The 22863-nt window shown below is 40.4% G+C and overlaps 1 protein-coding gene across 1 annotated transcript; it reads right to left on the reverse strand.

Moving 5' to 3' along the window:
- Positions 1 to 208: 208 nt before the first annotated feature.
- CCDC85A (coiled-coil domain containing 85A) lies at positions 209 to 17234 on the reverse strand. The gene is made up of 3 exons (XM_087920615.1): positions 15493 to 17234; positions 700 to 1627; positions 209 to 216 (listed from the first exon to the last, which is right to left on the reverse strand). The coding sequence occupies exons 1-3, from the start codon at positions 15739 to 15741 to the stop codon at positions 209 to 211; spliced, it is 1185 nt and encodes a 394-aa protein (XP_087776741.1). The 5' UTR covers positions 15742 to 17234.
- Positions 17235 to 22863: the final 5629 nt, after the last annotated feature.

Here is a 22863-nt window from a genome sequence, read left to right on the forward strand (position 1 = left end):
TTTTAGTGTCAGTTTCCTCTCTAGAAGGTCGATAGCAATCCATCCATTTGTCAAGAGCAAAAATAAAGCACATTACTAAGAAAACTGCCAAATGAGGACATCAAGATACCTCCCGACGTTTTAATCTGGGCAAAGACAACACTTGGAGTAGCATAGTCTCCCTTCCTCAAAGTTATTAAGATTATCGATCAGTATCAATATGTCTCAATTAGGCATCTGAAACAAATCAAGCATAAAGGAAATAGAACCTAATTAAGAGATGCAAACACCACCTACTCTCTTTGTTCAAAGTCTTCTCCTTGGGAGAGAAGTGGGGGACACTTACCTTCATTTCACTCTTATCTCTGCCTTTTAAGGTAAGCCTACATGCTCTCAGACTCTGCACACCACTTTATTTCAATGCCTTCCCGTGCAGGTAAGATGATTTTGCACAAAGCCCATGAGATGCAAGTAGTATGCAGCCTATTACAACAACACATCCTTCAATCTCATCTGCATTTTTCAGAGGGAACAAAGACAAAAACAATTCCTGCTTACCAGGACAAAATAAAAAAATGGCTTTCATTGTGAACGTGCCACATACCAAAAGACGAGTTCACAATACAACTTTTATGATAATTAGTGCCCATCATTTAAAAAATCTCAGTCACTGCCCCTATCAACATAATAAATAAATAAAAATAATTAAGGAAGACCCACCATTCATCCCATTGTAGAGACCCCTATGATGGGGTGACTGATCATCTGCAACTTGTCTCCTTAAAGTACCTTCTCTGCTACCATTGCCCAAATGTTTGAGGTGCTCAGGACTTCCCCCATAATGCTGCTTGAGATGCTCAGGACTTGTGCCTCTCACTTTTGGAAGGTGTTCTGAGCTTCCGCTCAGAGCATGCTTTTGAAGAAGTTCAGGGCTTCCACTGCTGCTGTGCTTTTGGTGTTCTGGACTGTTCCCAGGCCTATGCTTTTGAAAGAGTTCTGGGCTCCCACTCAACATGTGCTTTGGCAGTGTTTCTGGACTGCTACAACTGTGCTTCTGCTGCTCTGAAGTACCTTTGGTTAAGGTTTTATGATGCTCTGGACTTGGTCCTTTAAGATGCTTCTGGTGGTCAGGACTTCCAGAACTTCGAGGTTTGTGAAGGTGGTCAGGGCTAGCACTCTGGTGCTTTTGATGCTCAGGACTTCCCTCACTCCTTGTTTTCTGAAGGTGCTCAGGACTTGAGCTTGAATGGTGCTTATGGTGATCAGGACTATCAGTGCTCCCAGTACTGGAGGTACTACTCCCATCTCCAACATCCCTTATAAATGTACTTGTGGCATTTAATTGGCAAAGACTGGCTTGACTATCAATTGAATTTCGGCAGCCAGCAACACCACCCTTTTCTTCATCCAACAAGACACAAAGCTCCTTCAGTTCCAAATTTTCCTTCACCACTTCTTCCTGCCTTACTTCCAGTTCCTTCAGCTTTTGCAAATATAAGGCAACCTCTTTATGCATCATGCTGGCACTATACCTCCCAAGCCTTTGCCATTCACGGGATACTTTTTTGCCTTTCTGCCGGTCATCATCCAAGAAGCAACAAAGGTCTCGCAGCTCCTGGTTGTCTTCCTGCAATTTCTGATTAATGTCCTTCAAAACACAAGAGAAGAAAAAACAAATCTAATCAACATTTGCATAAGGTAACACTGTAACAGCAGAAACTTCAAAGGACATCATAAATGTAGTTAGCAATGCTGTATTTATTCAAGGCCTTTGCAAGATTGCTGAATATTTAGATTCTCAGGCACTATGTCCATTCTTTTTGGAAGTCTTCTTTTCTCTCATGAATTATTTTACTTTCTTTCTAAACCATTATTTCTTGTCTTTCCTAATTTTAGTACAAAGGCAGGGAAGTTATGGTCCTCCAGCCACTACTGTGAAGTACAACTCCCAGCAGTGAAACCAGCATGAACGAACCTGGGATCTATAATGGCATTTGGAGAGCGACTTGTTATTTTATAAATACTAATATTACATATAATAAGAAACACAAGAAACTCTGAACAATGTACAAAAAAAGTAAAACAATCAATCAGCCAAGCAATTATCAATTTCTCTAGCACTCATTTCAATCCAATTGACTCTGGCATTTAAGCATCTAAAATCATTACTGTTAACAAGCATTAAAATATTTTAAGACTATAAAAATAGCTAAAACAAGAATGATAGACAAAGGATGTTAATAGTAATACAGCCACCTCATTAGGTTCACCCATCCCCTGAGGTTCCCAAGCCTTGCTATAACCAAGTCTTAAAGGACCTGCAAAGGTTTAGCAGTGCCATCCTCACCTGGGAAAAGTAGATTCCACTGTACAGGGGCCACAGTAGAAATGCCTGCCACCTAGGACCCACAAAATGCAGCACGCTAGATGACAAAACCTATAACATGCCTATTCTGTTGGATCAGATGGGACAGGTGAATGAAATCAGGGAAAGGCAGTCCCGCAAATAACCCTGTGCCATGCCATGTAGGGTTTTAAAGGTCAACACCAGTACCTTGAATTGGACCTGGAAACAAGCTGGTAACCAGTGCAGCAAAAATTAGCTAATAGACTGCAAGTTCTATCTTTTTTAAATATATATATATATATAACATTTTTCCCTATAGGCTTATACTGTATATTAGCAACAAATGTTTTAATGTATGAGCAACTGTGTGTGAGAGAGAGAGATTCCAAATTTTCTAAAAGGGAAAATTCTAAAACGTGCTATAAAAATAATTTCCTCCCAAGGAAAACGTGTGGATTTTTTTTTTTTTGCAGAAATTATATATATTATAATTACATTTAGATGAATATGCTCATTTTCTCATTCTATTGTGTTCCAGAATCAAAGAAATAAAAACTTAAGTGTAGGATATGCAGACAGCATAATATTATACAGTATAAACTAGAGAGAGCCATACTGTTGGTGATTAAGGCACCAGGCTAGAAATTGGGAAACTATGAGTTCTGAATTAGACACAAAGCCAACTGGGTGAGTTTGAACCAGAGCTTTCTGTCTAACTATAGGAAAAAGACTATAGCAAGCCATTTTTGAAATATTCCTGAGAAAACTGCAGGGAATTTTCCAGATAATCAATATTGACTCAAAGGCACCCCCCATCCACCCCCAAAACACCACATTTAAACTGAAAATATGTTTTCTTACAGTGGAAGAACAAATTTCTATGTGAGGATAAATCTGTAATATAAGCTTACTATTTAGTTTCTCACCAAAAGTGATCTTTATCCCAATGATGTCCACAACATAGTGGAAGAGATACTCTACTAAATCAGGAGTGTCAAACTCAATTTCATTGAGGGCCATATCAGAGTTATGTTCGACCTTGCGGGGCTAGGGTGGAATGGTCAGGGTAGACATGACCGTCACTCGTGTTGGGGAGTGGAGGCCCAAGCATTTTGCCAGCAAAAACAGGCCCCCAAGCTTCATTTTCAGCTGCAACGGCCTCCTGTAACCCTCTGCCAGTGAAAACAGAGCTCAGGAGGGGCACACGCAGCCCTCCCGAGCTCCGTTTTCACTGGCAGAGGCACTATGGGCCTGTCCTTCGCTGTTTCCAGGGTGGCCCCACAGACCAGATCCGGTCCCCAAGTCTTGAGTTTGATAACCCTGTACTAAATCTACCTATTCCTTCCATGTATTTCACAAAACTCTTTAAAAGCGTATGTGTGGAGGGGGGAAGAGGCAGGGCAGGGAGGGGGAAGGGAGGGAGAGGGGGAGGGAGGGAGAGAGAGAGAAAGAGAATAGAACATGTAGCAGCAGACTGATCTCAGGATAAAAATCTAGAGGTCTCAAAGTTCTACTTGAAGTTCTCTGGATTTACACACCCTAGTTCTGTCTTAGTTTATCTTTTGGGTAGTAATTGCTACTATCATTTAATTTCCAGAGAGCCCTTCATCTTGTGTCTTCCTTAACTCCAACATTTAAGACAGAGAGGGCCCCATAGCAAACAGGCAGCATTAAAACAAACAGAACTTTTTTTATTTATAGGAAAAAAAATTCCAATGGAAAATATACAGCAAAAGATAACCTTCTGACAGACCCAGTGGTGATATTCAGCCAGTTCTCATCGGATTGGGTGAACCAGTAGCAAGAATTTGGCATGGGTTGCAGAAATGGTAGTAACTTCTGGCTGGCCATGCCCCTGACCTGGTCACCCTCCTCCCACCTGACGTTTGCCTAAGGTATTTCTTTCTTTTTTCCCCTCCCAACAATCAGCTGTACATAGATCAGCTGTGCCGGGATTCCCCTTGTTGAGGCCCAGGAAGGCAAAAATGGCTCAGCACTGCCCATTTTTTGCCTTCCTGAGCTTCAGAGGAGTCTTAGGGGAACAAAAATGCCCCTCCCAGAGGCTCTTCTGAGGCCAGGAAGCTCCCAAAACGGAGCGGGGTGCAGTGCTGCGTGCCCCTCCCATGATCTGTTTTTATTTCTTCCTGAGTCTCAGAGGAGCTTTAGGAGAACAAAAACACCCCCCTAGAGGCTCCTCTGAGGCTCAGAAGGGCCAAAAAAAATGGGTGGGGGCTGCAAAAAAGCAAAAAAAAGGCACACCCACCCAGTCACATGGCCACACCCACCAAGCCATGCCCACAGAACCGGTAGTAAAAAAATTTAAATCCCACCACTGGACAGATCTGATGTCAGATGCGGGCCACTTTCCAGTTTACCGGTCATTCTGATGTGCACATAAAAATACTATCAGTGATCCTTTTACAGAATAGTTGCCAGAATCAATGCAGCATTAGGTATTACATACAGAAGAAAAAAGAAACTTGGTACTTAACTACTTAACTTTTTCCTATTCCTCTGGAGAACTCTTGAACAGATGTTATCTCAGTGCAATTTGTTGGAAAATCCTTCTTTCTGTGAAGTCCAACTTTAACCAGAATTTAGAGAAGAATCTTAGTTCTCTTTTTCTCCCCAAAGCTTTGGTACATATTTTCCTCTTTTTTCTGACTGCCCTTTCCAAAAGAACAAAAAAAGAGGGACTGGGGAAATCTCATTTTGCTACACACCAAAGTTAGCATCTCTCCCTCAAGAAAATGTTGGGTCAAACCTTTGAGGCAGCAACTTGCTGTCTGGCACTAGAGACTGGCAGGAAGACTGCAAGGAGGAGGAACTGTAGATTACCCATTCAGTACTGCATTTAAAACTAGAAACCATAAGGCTGGGATATCTGCTTAGAATGGCGTTTACTTTGCCAGATGGTAACAGAGATGAGATTCTACAAGTAGTCCACATTTTACAACCATTTATTTAGCAAGTTACAATGGTAAAGTGACTTACAACTGATCCTTGCACTTTGCAGACTGCAGCATTCCTGCAGTCATGCAATCAAAACCTGGGCATTTGACAACCAGCATGCCTCTTATGATGATTGCAGTATCCCAGGGTTATGTAACTATCATCTGCAACCTTCCCACATAGCTTGTTACAAGTAAAGTCAATGAAGGAAGCCAGATTCACTTAATGACTATGTAATTAACAACCATGGTGAGTCGTTTAACAACCATGGCAAAAAAGTATAAAATTGGTCACAATTTATTTAATGACCACCTCACTTGGCAAGAGAAGATTTAGTCTGAACTGTGGCTGTAGGTAGATGACTACTGTACGAGACAATTCTTGGATGTAGTTTCAGAGAGACCTCTAAATTTAAATTTTAATATTACAGAGGAAAATGTTATGTTTACAGAACAATCATTTTAACTATATTATATGAAGACTATTTAACTATATGAAGGAGCAAATCCAAGGGATAAAAGTAACTATCAGAAATAAGAGGCAGAGATCATATTGAGAAATTGGTTGCAAGCCCTCAAACATGAAGTAGGCTTAAGCCAATAGTGACTAAACTTTTTGAGCTCCTGTGCCAAAAATTGTGCATGCATTAGCACGCGCGCACTCATGTGCCAGCACCCAGAATGCAATGCCCGCCCCCCATGCCCCCTGCACATGCACACGCAATCCCGACCCCCACCCCCCTGACCTGCACTGTGCCTCACAGCTGATTTTTCAGCTGGTTTGAGGCCTTTTTTGGCCTCCCAGAGGCTTGGAAAAAGCCTCTGCAAGGTTTTTCAGGCCAAATAATATGCCCCTTTCATCACTTCCAGTATTACAGGAAGTGACAAAACGGGCCTATCACAGCTCTAAGAACTTGAGGGAAGAAAAGGGGACTTTGATGAACAGGTGGTAGGACAATGAAAGGAGAGGGCAGGTAGCTGCATCTTTCAAGGAGATAAACAGAGGAGTCATGGGCTGAAATGCATATGGAATGTAAACAACATTTTTGGCAAAACCATAACAGAGTTGACCAGGATAGATTTACCTTGAATCTATAGGTAGGGTAAAGAAAAATAAATAGAGACTTCAGATAAAGACATGAGCACTGATTAGAGTGGGCTGTAATGAGTCCTATTAAAACACTCAATAAAAATCAGAAAGCACACTGGTTCATAAAGTTTATGGCCTCTATTATCTATATGCTATAGTCCAGTATGTGAAATTTTTAAAGATGAGGTTGAATTTCTTGTAGAGGAAGACTAAAATATTTAATGGGTATAGTAACAGAGGCCTGGTGAGATGACTTCAATAAGTAGAAAGTAGCAATCTAAGTACACCATTTGTTCAAAAGAAATGGAAGGCACAGAAGGGCGTAGGAAGTGCACTCTTTGCTAAAAGTATCTGTATCTGATGAGAAATCCAAATGGAACTTGAAGATACTCTAGAAATAATCTGGGTTGAAATAAATGGAGTGACAAATAAAAGTAAAAAAACTGTTGATGGTGAATACCACCTGCCTGATTAAGGGGTAAATTATGATCTCCAATAAGCTGCAGCTCTTTCAGAGGCATAAAACAATAGTGATGGTGGAGGAGGCAACTATTCCGTTGGTAGACAAATTCTGTGAAATAGTCTTTCCAAAAATTGTAAACAAATGTTGTTGACAATTTTCTCCCTCCAGAAAGTGGAAGAAAGCATAAAAGGTTTAGCTATTCTTTCCTTGTTATTAACCAACAGAGAAAATGTACAAGAGAACTGGTGACAACAGGAACTCTGGGAGAGGAGGACTAAGAATCAGTGAAGATGGATCACCTGATCCTGAGCATAATGGATCACTAAGAGCCTGCATAACAGTTTTGCAGTCAGACTAAGGTTTGTCAATAAAGTCACTGAAAACTCCTTTGAGAGAGATAAGGAACTAAAGTTAAATCCAACTGCCTATCTTCAGGAAGAAAAATCTGTGTAGATTTCCCATCTTCCCCATATAAGAGGTATTTAATTTTCTTTCTAGCTGTGAAGTTGATAAAAATCTCAATCTTTTTCTTCCTCCCTCTTCAGTACAATAGTAGGTATTAAGAGAACAGAAAACAGAATTGGGATCAATTCCCTCTTTCATTGTTCCTTCTGAAGTTTATACCATGGCTGGTCTTGAAAGTAAAAAGAAACCGGGAAGAAGGCTGGGGAGACAATTGATTTTTTAAAAAAGCTAAAAGATGGTTTCTCTTTTATTCCTGAGACTTATTTCTGGTGTTAAATAAATATTTTTGCTTTAGTGGGTAGGATTATTTTCTAAATACACATAGCATCAGCTTTATAGGGACATGCAAGCTATTTTCTGTACTAAAGGAGGAATTTAACCTGCAAGCTATTTTCTGTATTGAAGGAAGAATTTAACGGTATCATCATTGCTTCAGTCTGGTGAAAACTTGGATGGTACTATTTTCATGATGTCCTCTTAGCACTCATAGGTAATTTGTCCCATTTCAAAATAAAACAGAAGCCTCTTCTCAAGGAACGCCTATTTCTATGCATTCTATAGTTCCACACATTCCTCCTAACAAAAGTTGAATATTACATGCAAAGATGTGGCATCATTCCTATTTTTTCCCTAAGGAGTTGATATACACCCATACTTCAGTATATATAGTCTTCCAGATGTGTTAAGCTACATAGTATTTAGTCAGTATTCTAAATCTATCATATCTGGAAGGCATCTGGTTGGGGAAAGCTACTTATCTAGGTTTTTTATATGTTATACAAAACATACTTTTTTTCCAAGCAGAATAAAAATGAAGCATTTTTCTCTTCTTTTTTTTCTATTTATCTTTCAGCTCAATTTTTCCTTCTTGAATTGCTTTTTCATTTTCCATTCATTTTCTCACCCCAACTTCCAATTAAAAACATGCCCAAAATAGGTGTTTGTGAGATAGGAAATAAGGGGTGGGGGGTTAGCTTTTCTTTCTCAGCCTTTTTCCTTTATTTAGCTACTCATTTCATAGCTTAATATTTTTAGATTAAGATAAAAGCAAAGGAACGGAAGTCAATACGTATTTGGACTTTAGATCAGTGATCAATATGAGCCTCAGTGGCGCAGTGGTTAGAGTGCAGTACTGCAGCCTATTTCTACTGACTGTCAGCTAGCTGTCTGCAATTTGGCAGTTCAAATCCCACTAGGCTCATGGTTGACTCAGCCTTCCATCCTTCTGAGGTGGGTAAAATGAGGACCCAAAATTGTTGGGGGCAATATGCTGACTCTCTAAACAGCTTAGAGAGGGCTGGAAAGCATTGTAAAGCGGTATATAAGTCTAAGTGCTATTGCTAATTCTTAGACTTAAAGAGAAATGATGGATATATGGTTGAATCAATGGATGGGTGGGCAGGCAGACAATAGATAGATAGATGATCTATGATAGAAAATGGGCATGTGGATGTCTGGATGGATGGACAGAGAGACAGACACCTAGAAAAAAAAATCAGCTTTTTCTCCCTGATTCTTTTTTTTGGATTGAAACTAAATAATCTGCCTCTCATAAACTGGGAGTCAGTGTAACGATATGAAAAAAGAACAGACTTTTTTTCCAAACTTTTCAAGTTATGACATAAATTAAGCATGCTAAGGTCTAAACAGCAGCACAGAAGGTGTATTATAAAAGAGGAAAGAGCCACAGCTCAGGAGCAGAATGCAGTTCTATTCATTCTCCGACATCGTATAGTGTGGCTGAAAGACTTCCAGCTGAAGCCCGGAAAGGCTTTCTCCATCAAGAGTCTATTCTTAAAGGTCTGCATACAGAGGATCAGCCAGATCTGTACTTACTTGCATTTGATTTTGCCTCCAGGTGACCAGGCAGGAAATTTTTACTAAAAGTTGTAACAGTGGCATTTTGTTACTTTCTTTAAAAAAAAAGAGAGAGATTCTGATTTGGAGGTATGAAAGCATGATGTGAAGAAAGCTTTTAAAATTGATGTCCTATTCACTTTGGGGGATGTATTTATAACAAGCTTTATCAGCAGAAAAGCTAACCCTTTACCAAGTTCACAATCTTTCCCAAATTACTCATTTATTACTAAATACAATTACGTAGTATAAGTCACAGGGAGAGCCTAGGTGGATATTCTCAAAGAACAATATGAAATTACTAGAGTTTATTAGTATTATTACTACTAAAAGTAATTACATTCTGTACTTCTTCCAAATGGGCCAATATGGCAAGCGTAAATTCCCTGACCCCATTTAATTTTCATTTATAAAATCTATAAAATAGGTTAGGCAAAAAAGGAGATTGGCCCTGAAATGGGATGTGGGAAAGACCTTGGGGGATTGAGCAAAGGGAACAATCAGATAAAAAACAATAAAGCCCGCAACTGGATGGTGAGACAGCAAGGGATGCAAAAAAACTCTTCTCTATTCTCAAGGAACTATGCTATCTGCAGAGCATTTGGAAGAAATTTTGCTGCAACACTAGAAGCAAGGAGATGACGAGATGACCAAATTACACAATACCAACATATAACTAACTCAACAGCTGAGGCAGAACTTGCCCCAACCCATGGCAGCGCCACAACTTGTAGAGCCCAGACAAGGCTTCTGTCTTCCTATGGAAGTATGCTGGAGAAAACTCTGGAGAGGACTAGGGTCAGGTCCATAGATTCCCAACTCAACATGACCTATTTATGGCAGGCAGGCCAGTGGCATTCAGCTGCATGATCCAGTTATAAGTTGGGCACAAGAGATGTTCTCATTCCCTTCTTCTAAATAAGGGGTGTCAAACTCAATTTCATTCAGTCTGCATCAGGGTTGTGTTTGATCTGGGGGGTAGGGTGGCCATGGCCAGCTCGACTGTCACTCAAGGCTCTGTTTTCAGCTGCGATGGCCTTCTGCAGCCTTCTGCCAGCAGAAACAGAGCTCAGGGAGGCCACGCCTGGGCTCCATTTTTGGTCACAATGACCTCCTGCAGCCCTCTGCCAGCAAAAACAGAGCCTCCCCGAGCTCTGTTTTTACTGGCAGAGGGCTACAGCAGGCCATTGCAGCTGAAAACAGAGCCCTCAAGCTCCATTTTCACTGGTAGAGGCACCATGGGCCGGTCCTTTGCTGTTTCCAGGGTGGCCCCACAGGCCAGATCTAACCATTCCGTAGACCAGACATGACCCTCGGGCCTTGAGTTTGACATTGCTACTCTAAATGACAACAGTGTCACTTTACAAGTAGTGCAACTTTACCTACCACCAACATCTCAAATACAGGTAGCCTGTCTTTTACAATAATAAGTCATGAGGGTGACAGACCAGATTTTACAAACTTTTTTGTGATGATCATTAAGCAAACAGTGCAGTCCTCAAATAAATCCATTGTTTTCTATAGGGAAAATTTCTATGGAAAAGATGAGTTAAATGCCTGTTTGGGCAAAAACATTGCAGATTTTGGTCATGCTGACTGTGAAATATTGCAAACAGCCATAAATAATGTGCTGGTTGCCAAGTACCCAAAATGTAGATACAGAACTTGGAAGAGTGTGGTATTTTGGAACCCAGTCGTAAGTACCTCTTGGAAGGTCCATTATAACTTATAAGAAGTTATAGAACAAGGAAGGATTTACTTTATGTATATGTTTGGGGAAGAAGAGGCAGCTGTCTTACAACAAAGACCTCCGCAGAGTGACAATTAGAGATCATTATCCATTCCTACTTATCCCAGATCTATTATACCAGCTACAGAAGGCTCACATCTTTACAAAAGTAGACTTGAGAAGTGCTTACAACATAATAAAAATAAAAGGAGAACATGAGTATTTAATTCATAAGAGTTATGAGAAATTCAAATACATAGAGATACCTTTCAGATTAGTTAATTGTGGAGCTTTTCTAGACTCAAAAATAATGTATTTGCAAACATTTTAGGTAAGTATGTGATGGCATACTTAGTTGACATATTTCTTAAGATCCTCCCTCTCATGTCACATGTATCAGAACCATACTGTAAAAATATGGAATAAGTTTTTTGTCAAACTAGAGAAGTGTGCATTTGATCTGCCTCAACTAAAGTATCTGGGCAACAGAATTTCCACAGAAAGCATACAGAGGGATCTAGCAAAGATAATCTATGTTATCATGTTGTGTGCACATACATACACACACACACACACATCATGTAATATGAAAGAGGTACAATGCTCTCTGGACTTTACTAATTTCTACAGGAAATTCAACCCAAATTATGCTGACCATGTAAAACCACTCTCTCAGCTCTTAAAAGACCAACAATTCTTCTGGTCAACCCAAGAGCAGGTAGCATTTCAAGAATTAAAACAAACCATTGCTTCTTGGTCTTCAGCTACCCTGACCCTTTGTAATGAAGAGAGATGCTTCAGATGTGGTCATAGAAGCAATTCTGATCCAGATGGAAAAAGAAGGGGCGAGGAGAGAGATTTAATTTAGTGTGCCTTTTACTCCAGAATTCTCCTGTCCAGCATAAAGGAACTATGATATTTTCCAGGAGTTCCTGGCAATAAAAAATGTTGTCCAATAATGACTTACTAGAAGTCATTACTGGACTTAACCAAAGTCCATTCAGACCAAAAGAATTTAGAAGTCTTCCAAGAAACTAGACTTACAATTTATTGGCCTTGTCCCAGTGATTAAGCAAATAAACCAAGTAGCATTTCAGTTGCAACTGCCAGCATCAATGAAGACTTCATCCTATATTCCATCAATCTTTGCAAGTAAAAGAGGCATCTTGCTGAAAAGTATGAGGTGAAAGCAGTGCTAGACTGTAGGTGCTAGACTGTAAATGGTAAAAAAAGGAAAATGGGTCGAATATTTGATACACTGAAAAAACTACCTGAATTGGAAAGGTCATGGAGACAGCAAGAGACAAGCATGAGCTATAACTGTGCACTCCTTTCAAAACAAAATAAAATAAATCCATGCTTGCCAACTACCAGACTTGTAGAGTTTGGCACTGACCAAAATGAACAGAAGGGATTCTTGTATAGGGTAGAGGGTGGCTTGGGGGTAGCAATGGGAAATGAGGCAGGCAATGTACACAGACATGAGAGGGAAAGCCCAACAAATTCCCAATGGAGGGACGGCTCTACTGGTACACCTGATTTAGGGGATGCCTCATGTGTTCTTGGAGAGTTACCAGCAGATGAGAGGAGCCACACAAGCTACATTCTGTTTTCACAGCACCACAATCTGTCTCCCTGGAGACTCAGGAGGGGAGGATGATATGAAGGGGAAAATGATGTAACAGTATGCGAAAAGACCTTGGGAGATTGGGCAAAAAGGTGCTGCCAGGGAAGTGTCAGGTAAGAGATAACATAGTCTGCAACTGGGGAGTGGGTAGCACTAAAGGAGATTCTCCTTAGTTTCTTGGGCTATAAAGAAGATAGGTAGAGAATTGTACTTACAGATTTGCAAGATTCTGTCAATGTAATTTTACAAGTTACATTAGAATTAGATCGGGGTCTAATTCTAATCACAGCCAGCTTTGCTGGCTGAGGAATTCTGGGAGTTGAAGTCCACAGGTCGTAAAGTTGCCAAGGTTGGAGACCCCTGAATTAGATCATCTAATGCAACTAATGCAATTAATTCTATAAGGATAATTAGCTCACCTGGCTGGGATTCTTACCTGGTTTATCACACATAGTCAACAAGACACTTAATGATCCATCACTCCCTATATTCAACTGAACAACTTCCTCTAGTTGATTGGAAGGCATTTCTCTATTTGATCCTGTGAAATTGATACCCACTGAAATAGGTAACATCCTAGGAAGTTTATTTTCAAGCGTAGGTCATTTACTGCGTTAAAACACCTCTTCAACTGGCTGTACTGAAAATGCTCCAAGTGTTTAGGGAAAGGCCTCTCCTTCCCTGTAGGAGGCAAAGGCAAGCCACTTACCACGTGACCAATTCTTATAGAAAAGATTGCTAAGCTGCCTTGGGGAAAAAATCCTTTACATATTTTCATACCTCCCATTTCACAATTTTTGCTTACTAATTAATACAACCTCTTGAACTTTAAGGAATCAGACCATTTTCAAAAGAAGAAGGAAGATAGGTCTCATTCCCATGTAGTTTACCAATTTCATTTCAATCACAAAAAATAATGTAGATATACAAAGGGGGAAAAACTCCCTGAAACAAATCTCAACTCCTGATGACTTCCCAGACATATCCTTTTGCTACAGGATCCTTCTTGATCCAAGGTCATTCCACGTGTAATACATTGGTGTTCTCCCAACTAAGAATTAACCAGATCAGACCTATCTTACCTTTCCTAAAGTTGGTTTGGTACTTACCCACCATAGACTAAACTGAAAATACTTCCTTGAGTCAAGCTTCAACTTCTGTACTTTTTGCACCAATTTCAGAAAACTCTTGCTGCTCCTTTTACAACTTCACCGCCTAGCCTATAGCCTTAAGATTTCCCTGTGAACTACCTTCCAAATATTAATCATCTACAATCCTGCTTAACTTTTTCAAACCAGCCAAGATCAGCTAAAGAGTACTGTCTCTATTTCAGACTTTTAGGGAGCTGTTTAAAGCTATTTCTCGGTTAGTCTTTTATAGCATGGTTTATCTATCCTGACACCCAGGAAGATAGCGGGGACAGGAATAATATTGCTTTAACAATGGCTGCAAAGTGTTAGAAGCCTTTATAAATCAGTGCTGCAGAAATGGTCTAAAGCAAAATCCAGCTAGGTGTGTATTGGTGAGGACTGTTGAGGGGGTAGTTATGATCAGGTCAAGTACCTTCTCCTACTGGACTGGCCTTTCCAGATTAAGGACTTCCTACCAGCAATCGCTGTATAAAAGACTCAGGAGATAAGGCAGCACTCAGGGAGGGTATTATTAAAGAGCTGCCTCCTGTTCTTCCCACAGGGCCTTTTACAACAACTTTCCAGTTGGAAGGACCCTTCATTATTTGAATTACATTACTTAAAACAGCCAAGAATATCTTTCTGCTATTTGTAAGCTGCTTCAGAAGACAGCATCCTGGAAGGCATGATATAAACAATCGTCAGCAACTCAGTAAACTATTCCACTCTGCCTGGTTGCAAACAAGGTAGCTTTTCAAGCTATGCTGTCTAAATATTTTTGGATGGGATAAGCTACAAATTGAAACTAGCACTTTACACCAACAGAAATACTTTACTTAGTACATACTGTAACAATCTCAATGTTAAGCATTTCACTGTGTAACACAGACACATACATACATACATAAAAATTTTGTCTTTTATTTTGATTTTAGGTTTATCATGTTTTTTATGTTTTTAGGATGTAAACCTCCAGGAAGCATCTTTTTAATCTGGCAGTATACAATTACAGTAAACCAAATGAATAAAACTAGGTATAGGTTTGCAAGCAAGATCCACTCCACTCCTTACACTGATCAAGCAATGGAATATCTGCATGTATACTCAACACATAATAATTAAAATGTATGTTTAGCAGACTATGCTGGGAAATTCTGAGAATTGAAGTCTATGCATCTTAAAGTACTGCTGAGATTGAGAAACTATGAACTAAAATGTACCTTGCAAACAGACAAGGGACTTTCTGATATTATGTCTCTTATCTGAGTCGGGGTCCAAAGAAATATTTTCTCGCAAGGGCATAATAACAATGGTGGGTTATTTTCACAACCTTAGGTGTGAGAGAAGAAGACACCCTATGTGGCTAAATTAACAGGGAAGTTCTCCTGAACAATATTCACCAATTTATGATCTGTCTTTGTGTAGGGATAGGCAGTTTGTGGGACCCACTTGTTTTTTATTAAGAATCCCAAAATCCAACATTCAGATGTTACAAAGGGCTTTCAGCAATTTTTCCTAACCTAGTCCTGTGGCTATTATTTCTAACATGCTGCCTAGGAATTCTGGATGCTTTAGTCCCAATGACCTGGGAGAACTTCAGGTGGAGAAAAACAAACTTAATTCTAGACATTTGTTTTGAGGACCAGAACAAAAGCACACACAACAATCTTTCACAACAGAATCTCTCTCTAGTTTGCCCATCCCTACCATTTTTCATTATAGCAGTCTACATGGTCCTGGGTTTTCTGCAAGGGGCTACACAGCTGCATAGTTTGCAAGGATCAGAAGATCTTCTCACCCTGCCTTTGCTTTTTCCCCTCCTCCCATTTTCCTCTCCTGCAAGCATCCTTTTACCTTAAGTCCCCTGATCTCGCCCAGGTGGAGCTGCAGGCGGCGGTTGACCTCCCGGATGAGGTTGCTGTGATCCAGCATGGCACTCACTTTCTCTGACTCAGCTTTACGAAGGCTACGAATGAGATCTTCTTTGCTCCATTTCAGCAGGTCCTCATCAGACACCTTAGAGAGGTCTTCAGCCAGCCCTGCCCCACAACTCTCTGGTGTTGCTGGGGTTCCAGCTCCACCGGAAGCCGCCACTTTGGACATTTTGGTGGGCAAAGTTTCTTCCTGATGTCACAGCAAGAAAGATGCAGCTTCCAAGTACCCTGGGGGAGAAATCCTCAAGCTTGCTCAGAGCACCTCTGCAGGTGAAATGAGGCAAGAGTACCCTTGAAGTCTCTTCTTTAAGCAGGACCTGCCCCTCAATCCCCGAGGGTCCTTAAATAACCCCTTTCCTCCACCAAAACAATTGCTCCTCTGTGCCAGGTAGGCAACTGAGTCTCCAGGAGATTCAAACAGCTTTCAGAATCCAGCAACAAGAGCTTTTGGGTAAAGAGAAATGGCAGCCCTTTCTTCCCCCAAAGTTTCTTCTGCCAGTTCTTGTTCAGAAGAAAGGAGAGTCTCCCAAGGTGGAGTGGAGCATTCTGAGGTCAACAAAACCCTTCCCTCGCTTTCACTCCTGGGTATCTTTCCCAGGTGGAGGCAAGCCGAGGCAGGCTAAGCAGGGAGGGGAGGAAGGCTAAGCAGGGAGGGGAGGAGAGTTCCGGTAGTTTTACAGCCCAGCCACGGTCTTCAGCCTTAGTTCAACCGAAAGTCAACGTGGAATTCTGTCGGTTCACAGAGGCACCTTCGGGCAAAGTGGTCTTCCTTCAGAGGACCGGGGAGGCGGCGTCCTTCTTCGTGGACGAACAGCCACGCGTACACTCAAGTGACTGGGGCAAAGGATAGAAATTGACATCGGAGCTTGTAAAAGGCGGCATTCGAGTCACCCTCCAGAAGACCCTGGAAAACGGAGAGGGGGGCCCCTCACAGGCTTCCAGCCAAATACAATGGGAATGGTAGCTTCCTTGCCCCACGAAGCGCCCGTCGCAAAACAGGTTCCATTGGCGGTGGTACTTGTATTTTCCTCAGAGAACAAGGCGCGCCTTTCTCGCTTGGAGAAGGCAGGGCAGCCGGGACGCTTTGAGAACAAGAGCCCGGAAAGGAGGAGAGGAGAGAGTAAAGTACAGTACAACTGTCTGGACGACGCACCCAGGGCGAGCACACACACCGAGAGCGACGGGCGGGCTGGGGCGGGGCAGAGGGGCAAATAAAGTGCCCTCACCAAACCTCCGGGATAAAAGGACTGGGTGGATCCCGGAGCAGAGGCAGAGACGGGGGTGGTTGGGTTGGTGCAGACAGCCCCCGGCGCCCCACCGCCCAAGGGAAAAAAAAACCCTCTCACAAAACCTTCCACCACTTCAGCAGCAGCAGCTCAGGAATAACGGGGCATCTCTCGGACGCCTTTTCTCAACTGGGCTCATCCCTCGCGGCCATCCTCCGCCTCGGGAGGGAAGCCTCCTACCGTTTTTCCACTTGTTCCTCTGCACGGCGCCTTGCCTCGCCCCTGCAAGCCCGTTACCGACGGCTCGTTTCAGTGGTGTCGGGAGCTGTTGCTGAAACCGCCGCTTCCCCGAACTGTCCAGAGCGTGCATCGGAGTCTACGCTGGCCCCGCACCCGCAGCGCGGTCGGCATGGCTCACTTTGCAAAAGGCGAGTGGAGCGAGCGCGAGGAGGTTGCCGCTTTTCACCCGGGAGGCGGCGGCCCACGTGCGAGCCTGGAGGGAGGGAATAAACCGGTAGCTCGGAGCAGCTCGATGGCGCCACCTCCCGGCGACCGCTGGTATATTTTAAACCCGGGATGCTTAATAACTCCCCCCCCCCCTCCTCCAAGCAACGTTACATAAAGAGGTCGGTCGAGATTGACGTTCAGGGCGGCGGGGAGTCTGTGGTTTTCCTCTGCAGAATGAGTAGGAGGACGTGCCACAAACCCGGCTTACAATGCTGCGAAGTCAGTGAAGTAATGCAAATCTCCCCCGGAGGATGAAATAAGGCTTTGAAACTCCCTCTGAAAATGACCGAATATGCAGCTTTTCATAACACCCAAACTTGAAGCCGATGCTGTTCCCCGCCAATTATTCTGGCACTCCAAGCAATGATGTCATTGTTTTGCCCTGGAAGAAGGAAAGGAAGAAAAGTCCTGAAGTTGCGCTCTCCTGCCTTCGATTTTTTGTGCCTTGGAAGTTTTTCCACAGGCGGTTCGTTGCCGTCTCTGCTAAATTTCCCTGCAAAGGTGCAAGGCGCTGCTGTTGCGTTAAATGCCTTATTGCTCCAGCAAGCTTTTATGTCTTTTAAAAAGACGTTTTAAAATGTCTTCCCCCCAAAATGCAAATGCAAAACAGTGGAATACTGACCCCTCTGTGCTTTAAAGTGTCGAATCTTTCATTTCTCTTTGCACAAATGTATTGCTATTTTGTTAGGTATCAGGTTTCTTGGGGTGTCTTTCCATCACGCTGACTGGTAGAGATGCATAATATCTTGATAGCATCACTCAGAGATTTGTGAATGAAGCTAAAACCTATCCACATTGCTGTTAGGTTGGCACATTGTTAGTTGAATGACTGTAGAAGATGCAATAAATCACATGTGCAGAAATGAACTAACACACCAGACTCCTGAACAATTGCTAGTTTCTGTGACAGATGCAGACCTGTTTTATGCATGTATTTTGCGGCAATGAAAGCTCTGTTGAGAATTTGAGAATGAACTTTTGAGAAAGCAGTTTAAATGACTTGAAAGCAACAGAGTAGAAGCACTTAACAGCAAATGGAGCAGAGTTAGAGAAAGGAAAGACTTAGAAGCATAAAAATGAGAAGCCCTAGGTTTTTTTTTCCCCAGTGCCTCTACAACACAGTCACAAATAGGTCAAACAGGACAGTCAGAAAACAGTTCTGAAAACAACATCCTCTTGCCTGCTTAGAAGTGTTAAAAGAAGCTGGGAGTCATCCCATTTCAAAAATGTGTCTTTATCCCATTTAATGGCATCTTAATTCAAAATGCAAAGTAGTTTTATGATTTCATTGCAGGGACAGATTGAAGGGGATTAAGTCTTGGTATGATAGAAATGCAGGTGAAGAATCAATGAGCTCACATCAAAGTGGAGAACAATGAGGGCAGCCATATAGAGTGGGGTTTTCAGGTGTCCTTGCAAGTTGCTGAAACTTACCGAGGATTCCTAGGAAGACTGGTCCCTGCAGGATACTTCTATCCTTGGATAAGAAGCAAAAGGCTTTTGGATTTAAATAGCTATAATGCATGTGGTTTTACAATGAATGGAGTAATTGATGCTAGGCAGGTCATGGGATGATGACCTATGTGGCTGTCCACTACTTTTGCTTTGGTCTTCCATCACAATGAAGGATCTTCAGCAGTTCATGCACAACATCCTGCCTGCTCCTTTAGCAGTCCTGGGATGGAATGACAGTCCTTAACATAAGCAGGTAAACATGAAAGCCAGTGTGATAGTGGCCTGATTATGAGTGGCCAAAGAAACTCGTATTGTCAAGCAGCTGTGAGGCTATAAGATTTGAGTAAATTCTGTGTTTGAATAGCAAGGAAGATTATCTTGATGGAAATATGTAAGAATTTGCCTAGGCACACATTTTTAAGTCCAAAGCAATAAGGCAATTCTTCAAAGCAACTCGGGCAAAAGAGTAGAAGAAAGAAGGGAGAACAGCAGAATGTTGCCAAATTCTGTTGTAATTATTGTATTTAGTCTCAATAAATATAGTTTTAGACTTCCTATAAAGTTGATTTTCTGATCTGATCTACTTAGTGGATAACAGACATGTCCATATTATTTTGGGGGCAATGGTATGGAAAGGACTTGCAATTACTTTCATATTTTTTTCAGTTTCCTAATCTAATCTACAGTCCCAGGAATTCCTGAGACTCTCCCTTCAAGTACTAAGTATGAATTTTGCTTAGTTTTTCCAAAATCAGCTCAAATTAGTTTAGTGCTCCCACTATTGGAGCAATATAGTATTATTCAATATTAAAGTATTGCAATTCTAATAAGGAAACAAATTAGGACTGAACTCCCAGTTCTCCTAGCTTAATAAAATCAGACCCTTGCGTATTTTTGTTTTTAAAGATTTGTGCATTTTTGTTTCTAAAGGCAGTATAAAGACTCCTGTAATTTTGTTTTCATTTATTCATATTTTTTCTTCCTTAGATTTGATTGGGGACTCATTGTTTTTGAAGAGTGACTAATCATTTCTCTCATTCTGTTTAAATATCTGCATCCCTAATACATTATAAATAATACATGCTTCTTGTAATCTACATTTGTTCCCAAATATTCCACTGAGAATTGCTATGTCATCTTGTGAATCAAGAGGAAAATTAATTTAATGGAACAAATCAAAAGTTTAGAAAAAAGTCATTTGAGCATTATATCCAGAGTAACTATTAGACTTGCAAATCATAGCAGCTTTGGCTCCTGTATCCTTAACAACTTTGTCAAATACAGATTGCCAACTGCTGCTAAATTTATTGACTGCAAGTTAAAAAAAAGAATGTAAAAAATATTTGTCAGCAAATTTCACTCTTGTTGCTTCTTTTGCTGGTAACAACTTTGTAGCTGTTGTATTTTGTAAAGGTAGAGAGAATGCAGGCAATGTTCAATATTTATTTATTACTATTTTAGTAATAAGGGGAGGGGGCAGCCAGTGGTGCGATTTGCCAGTTCTCTGAATTTCCATTTGCAAGTGCTGTATATTTTAAATGTCTAAATATATAATACTATCAATATCTCCTATTTTATTTTCATTAAAAAAAATTACCAGTGGGTGTAGACGTTGAACCTGAGGCAAAATATTGGGAATTTAAGTTTTTTAAAAAAAATTACAGATCCCGTTATGCCGCTTTAACTGAAAGGCATGAGCTTTCATATACTTCTTTCTCTCTCCTCACCTCTTTCAAAACTTAAATTTGCTCCATGAAGTCACTTTATTAGCCTATTTCACAAATACAGTAAGTTTGAGGGGGAGAAGCAGGGTTAATATTCTTTTTCCTTAGGTAGTACTGCTGTTTAATCCAAGTATTTTCATGTAACATGCTAGAATGAAAGTTTTAGCCCAGCCATCTCTGTAATAAGATAAATTTCTACATGCACAGGCTTTTTATGGCTGGAAATATTTGTTGATAGCAAGCTCTACTGAATTGAAATGAGAGAAACAGAAAGAGCCAGAGGCATCGATTTTAAATTTTACTTAATATGATTCTCTAACTCATTCCTTTGCAGATTTTGCCAATTTCTGCAATTCTTGTTTAGATTCACTTACAAATAGAAATTATGCTTTTCTTCTCTCTGAACAAATAAGAATCATTTCTATGATCCAGAAGGAGCTACTGTGAAGTGCAGGATTTTTAATTGCTAGCACAAAGGAGTTTGCAATTGATATCAAGTAACTGGCAATAATAATTTATTCAGCGGAAGACAGAATCAATTTACAATAGGAAGGTTCTATTGCATCAGATCAAATACTCATGTAGCTCAGTATCTGATTTCCCCAAAACTTAACCAAATGCTTCCAGGTTTATTTGGAGATATAAGCAATATCTTCTATCTGCTCTTTGTTTTTCCTTCTGTCTCAAACAATTTATAATCAGAAGTACAAGTGGAATTACCCAATGATATCAGCGAGAGACCTACATTGGAGTAGACTGAGACAGTACCACCCAGCTCCATATGTTCATCTAGCATAAGCCTTCCCAAGATTGGTGTTCTTTATGCACATGAAGATCACAGCTCCCAGATATCCCAGCCCACATGTCATGCTCCAACATGTCCAAGGAGCATCTGTTTAAGGAAACCTGTAGCTAAATATGGTTACATTTTCTAAAAATCACAACTATGTAGACAGTGGTTTAGAACACACTGTTCTCATTATTTAAGTGTTTCTTTGTTTGCATAATTTATACCCTTTTCAATCCAGAGCAGATCCAGATGACTTGAAAGGAATTTTTAATTCCACATATTAAAACATCAATAGATCATAATAATCATAATTCCTTATCATAATTTGATAACAATTATTGATAACAATAAGGAATTATGGATTGTAAAAATGCTATTCCCTGTTAAGAAAGCGGCAATGAGCTTATAGTCAGAAAAGGACATGAGCAGGAATGTTGTTTTAAAATCCATTTGTCGTAAACCATTTTTAAGGACAGAAATCTTGACAATTTTCTCCTCTAATTGCACACTCAATATACGCACGCTTCTTAGAAATATACTGTATTTTACATATTATGTCTCTAAGAGAGATGATGGTTCAAAAATGTGAAGACTGAATTAAATAAATAAATATTCAAAAAGTACAAGTAAAATGTCTAGAATCTTTTTGGTGCCTGGATTTCTGCAAGAACTAAAATAGTGGGCATTTCTGAAAATACAATAAGGAATTTTGATCTTATATTTAAAAGATCAAATCATCAAATGGTTATAAAAATCAATATATTACAATTTTTCCTCTTTTATCAAACAAAATTAAAAATTCACACTGATTAATGTAATTGGTTTTGAAATACAAATTAGGTAGTAATTCTGGGAACCTGGTGTCTATCTACTAAAGGCATACCTGATTGCATGAAATTAAAATAGCTAATTAGATAATTATTTTGAAAGGCTGATAATTTACCCTAGAGAGTTTGAGAAGAGTTTGCAGCTTGGTTCCACAAGAGCTCTTACCATCTCTTTCTGTCTCTTGGGTTTCTGCTGGACTGGTTTACATGTTCTAAGGGGAGATTAGACCCTACAGTTTGCTTACAGTGTTATTTTTTCATCTGGAATTCAAACATAGGTTTCTATGAAATATGAATTAAATAGACAATGAGTTGGGGTAATGAGATTCCAGATCTGACTCTTATTTCTAGTGGTTAGAATTTAAGTTAGAATTATCCCACTGATTAGACTAGCCCAGGAAATTATCTCCACAGAAAGGCTAAAACTACTTTTATTGAGATTAGCTGTGACAGAATTTTACTAGTTTAAATATGCTGGACCTCATCCTCCTTATATTCTAATGAATTAGGGAAGCATTTATCTGAGCCACTGGAGTATTATCTTGTTCTGGATTTACAAATGTTTTAGCCCTTTTGGCCTAGGTAATGATATATAACTGCATTTGCATTGTGTTTGTCATGAAATCACTTCCCCATACTTTGTTGACAAGACTAAATCATGCCTCCTAATATTTATACATAGTCAGTATGGTCCAGCTTCCTACCTGTGCAAAGTGATGCTTTTTGTACCTATTTGCTAAAAACTGACAACATAATTTCCTA

This window comes from Pseudonaja textilis, chromosome 1, assembly GCF_049901715.1.
Source record: "Pseudonaja textilis isolate UNSWEBS1 chromosome 1, rPseTex1.2, whole genome shotgun sequence".
In the NCBI taxonomy this organism is placed as follows: domain Eukaryota; kingdom Metazoa; phylum Chordata; class Lepidosauria; order Squamata; family Elapidae; genus Pseudonaja; species Pseudonaja textilis.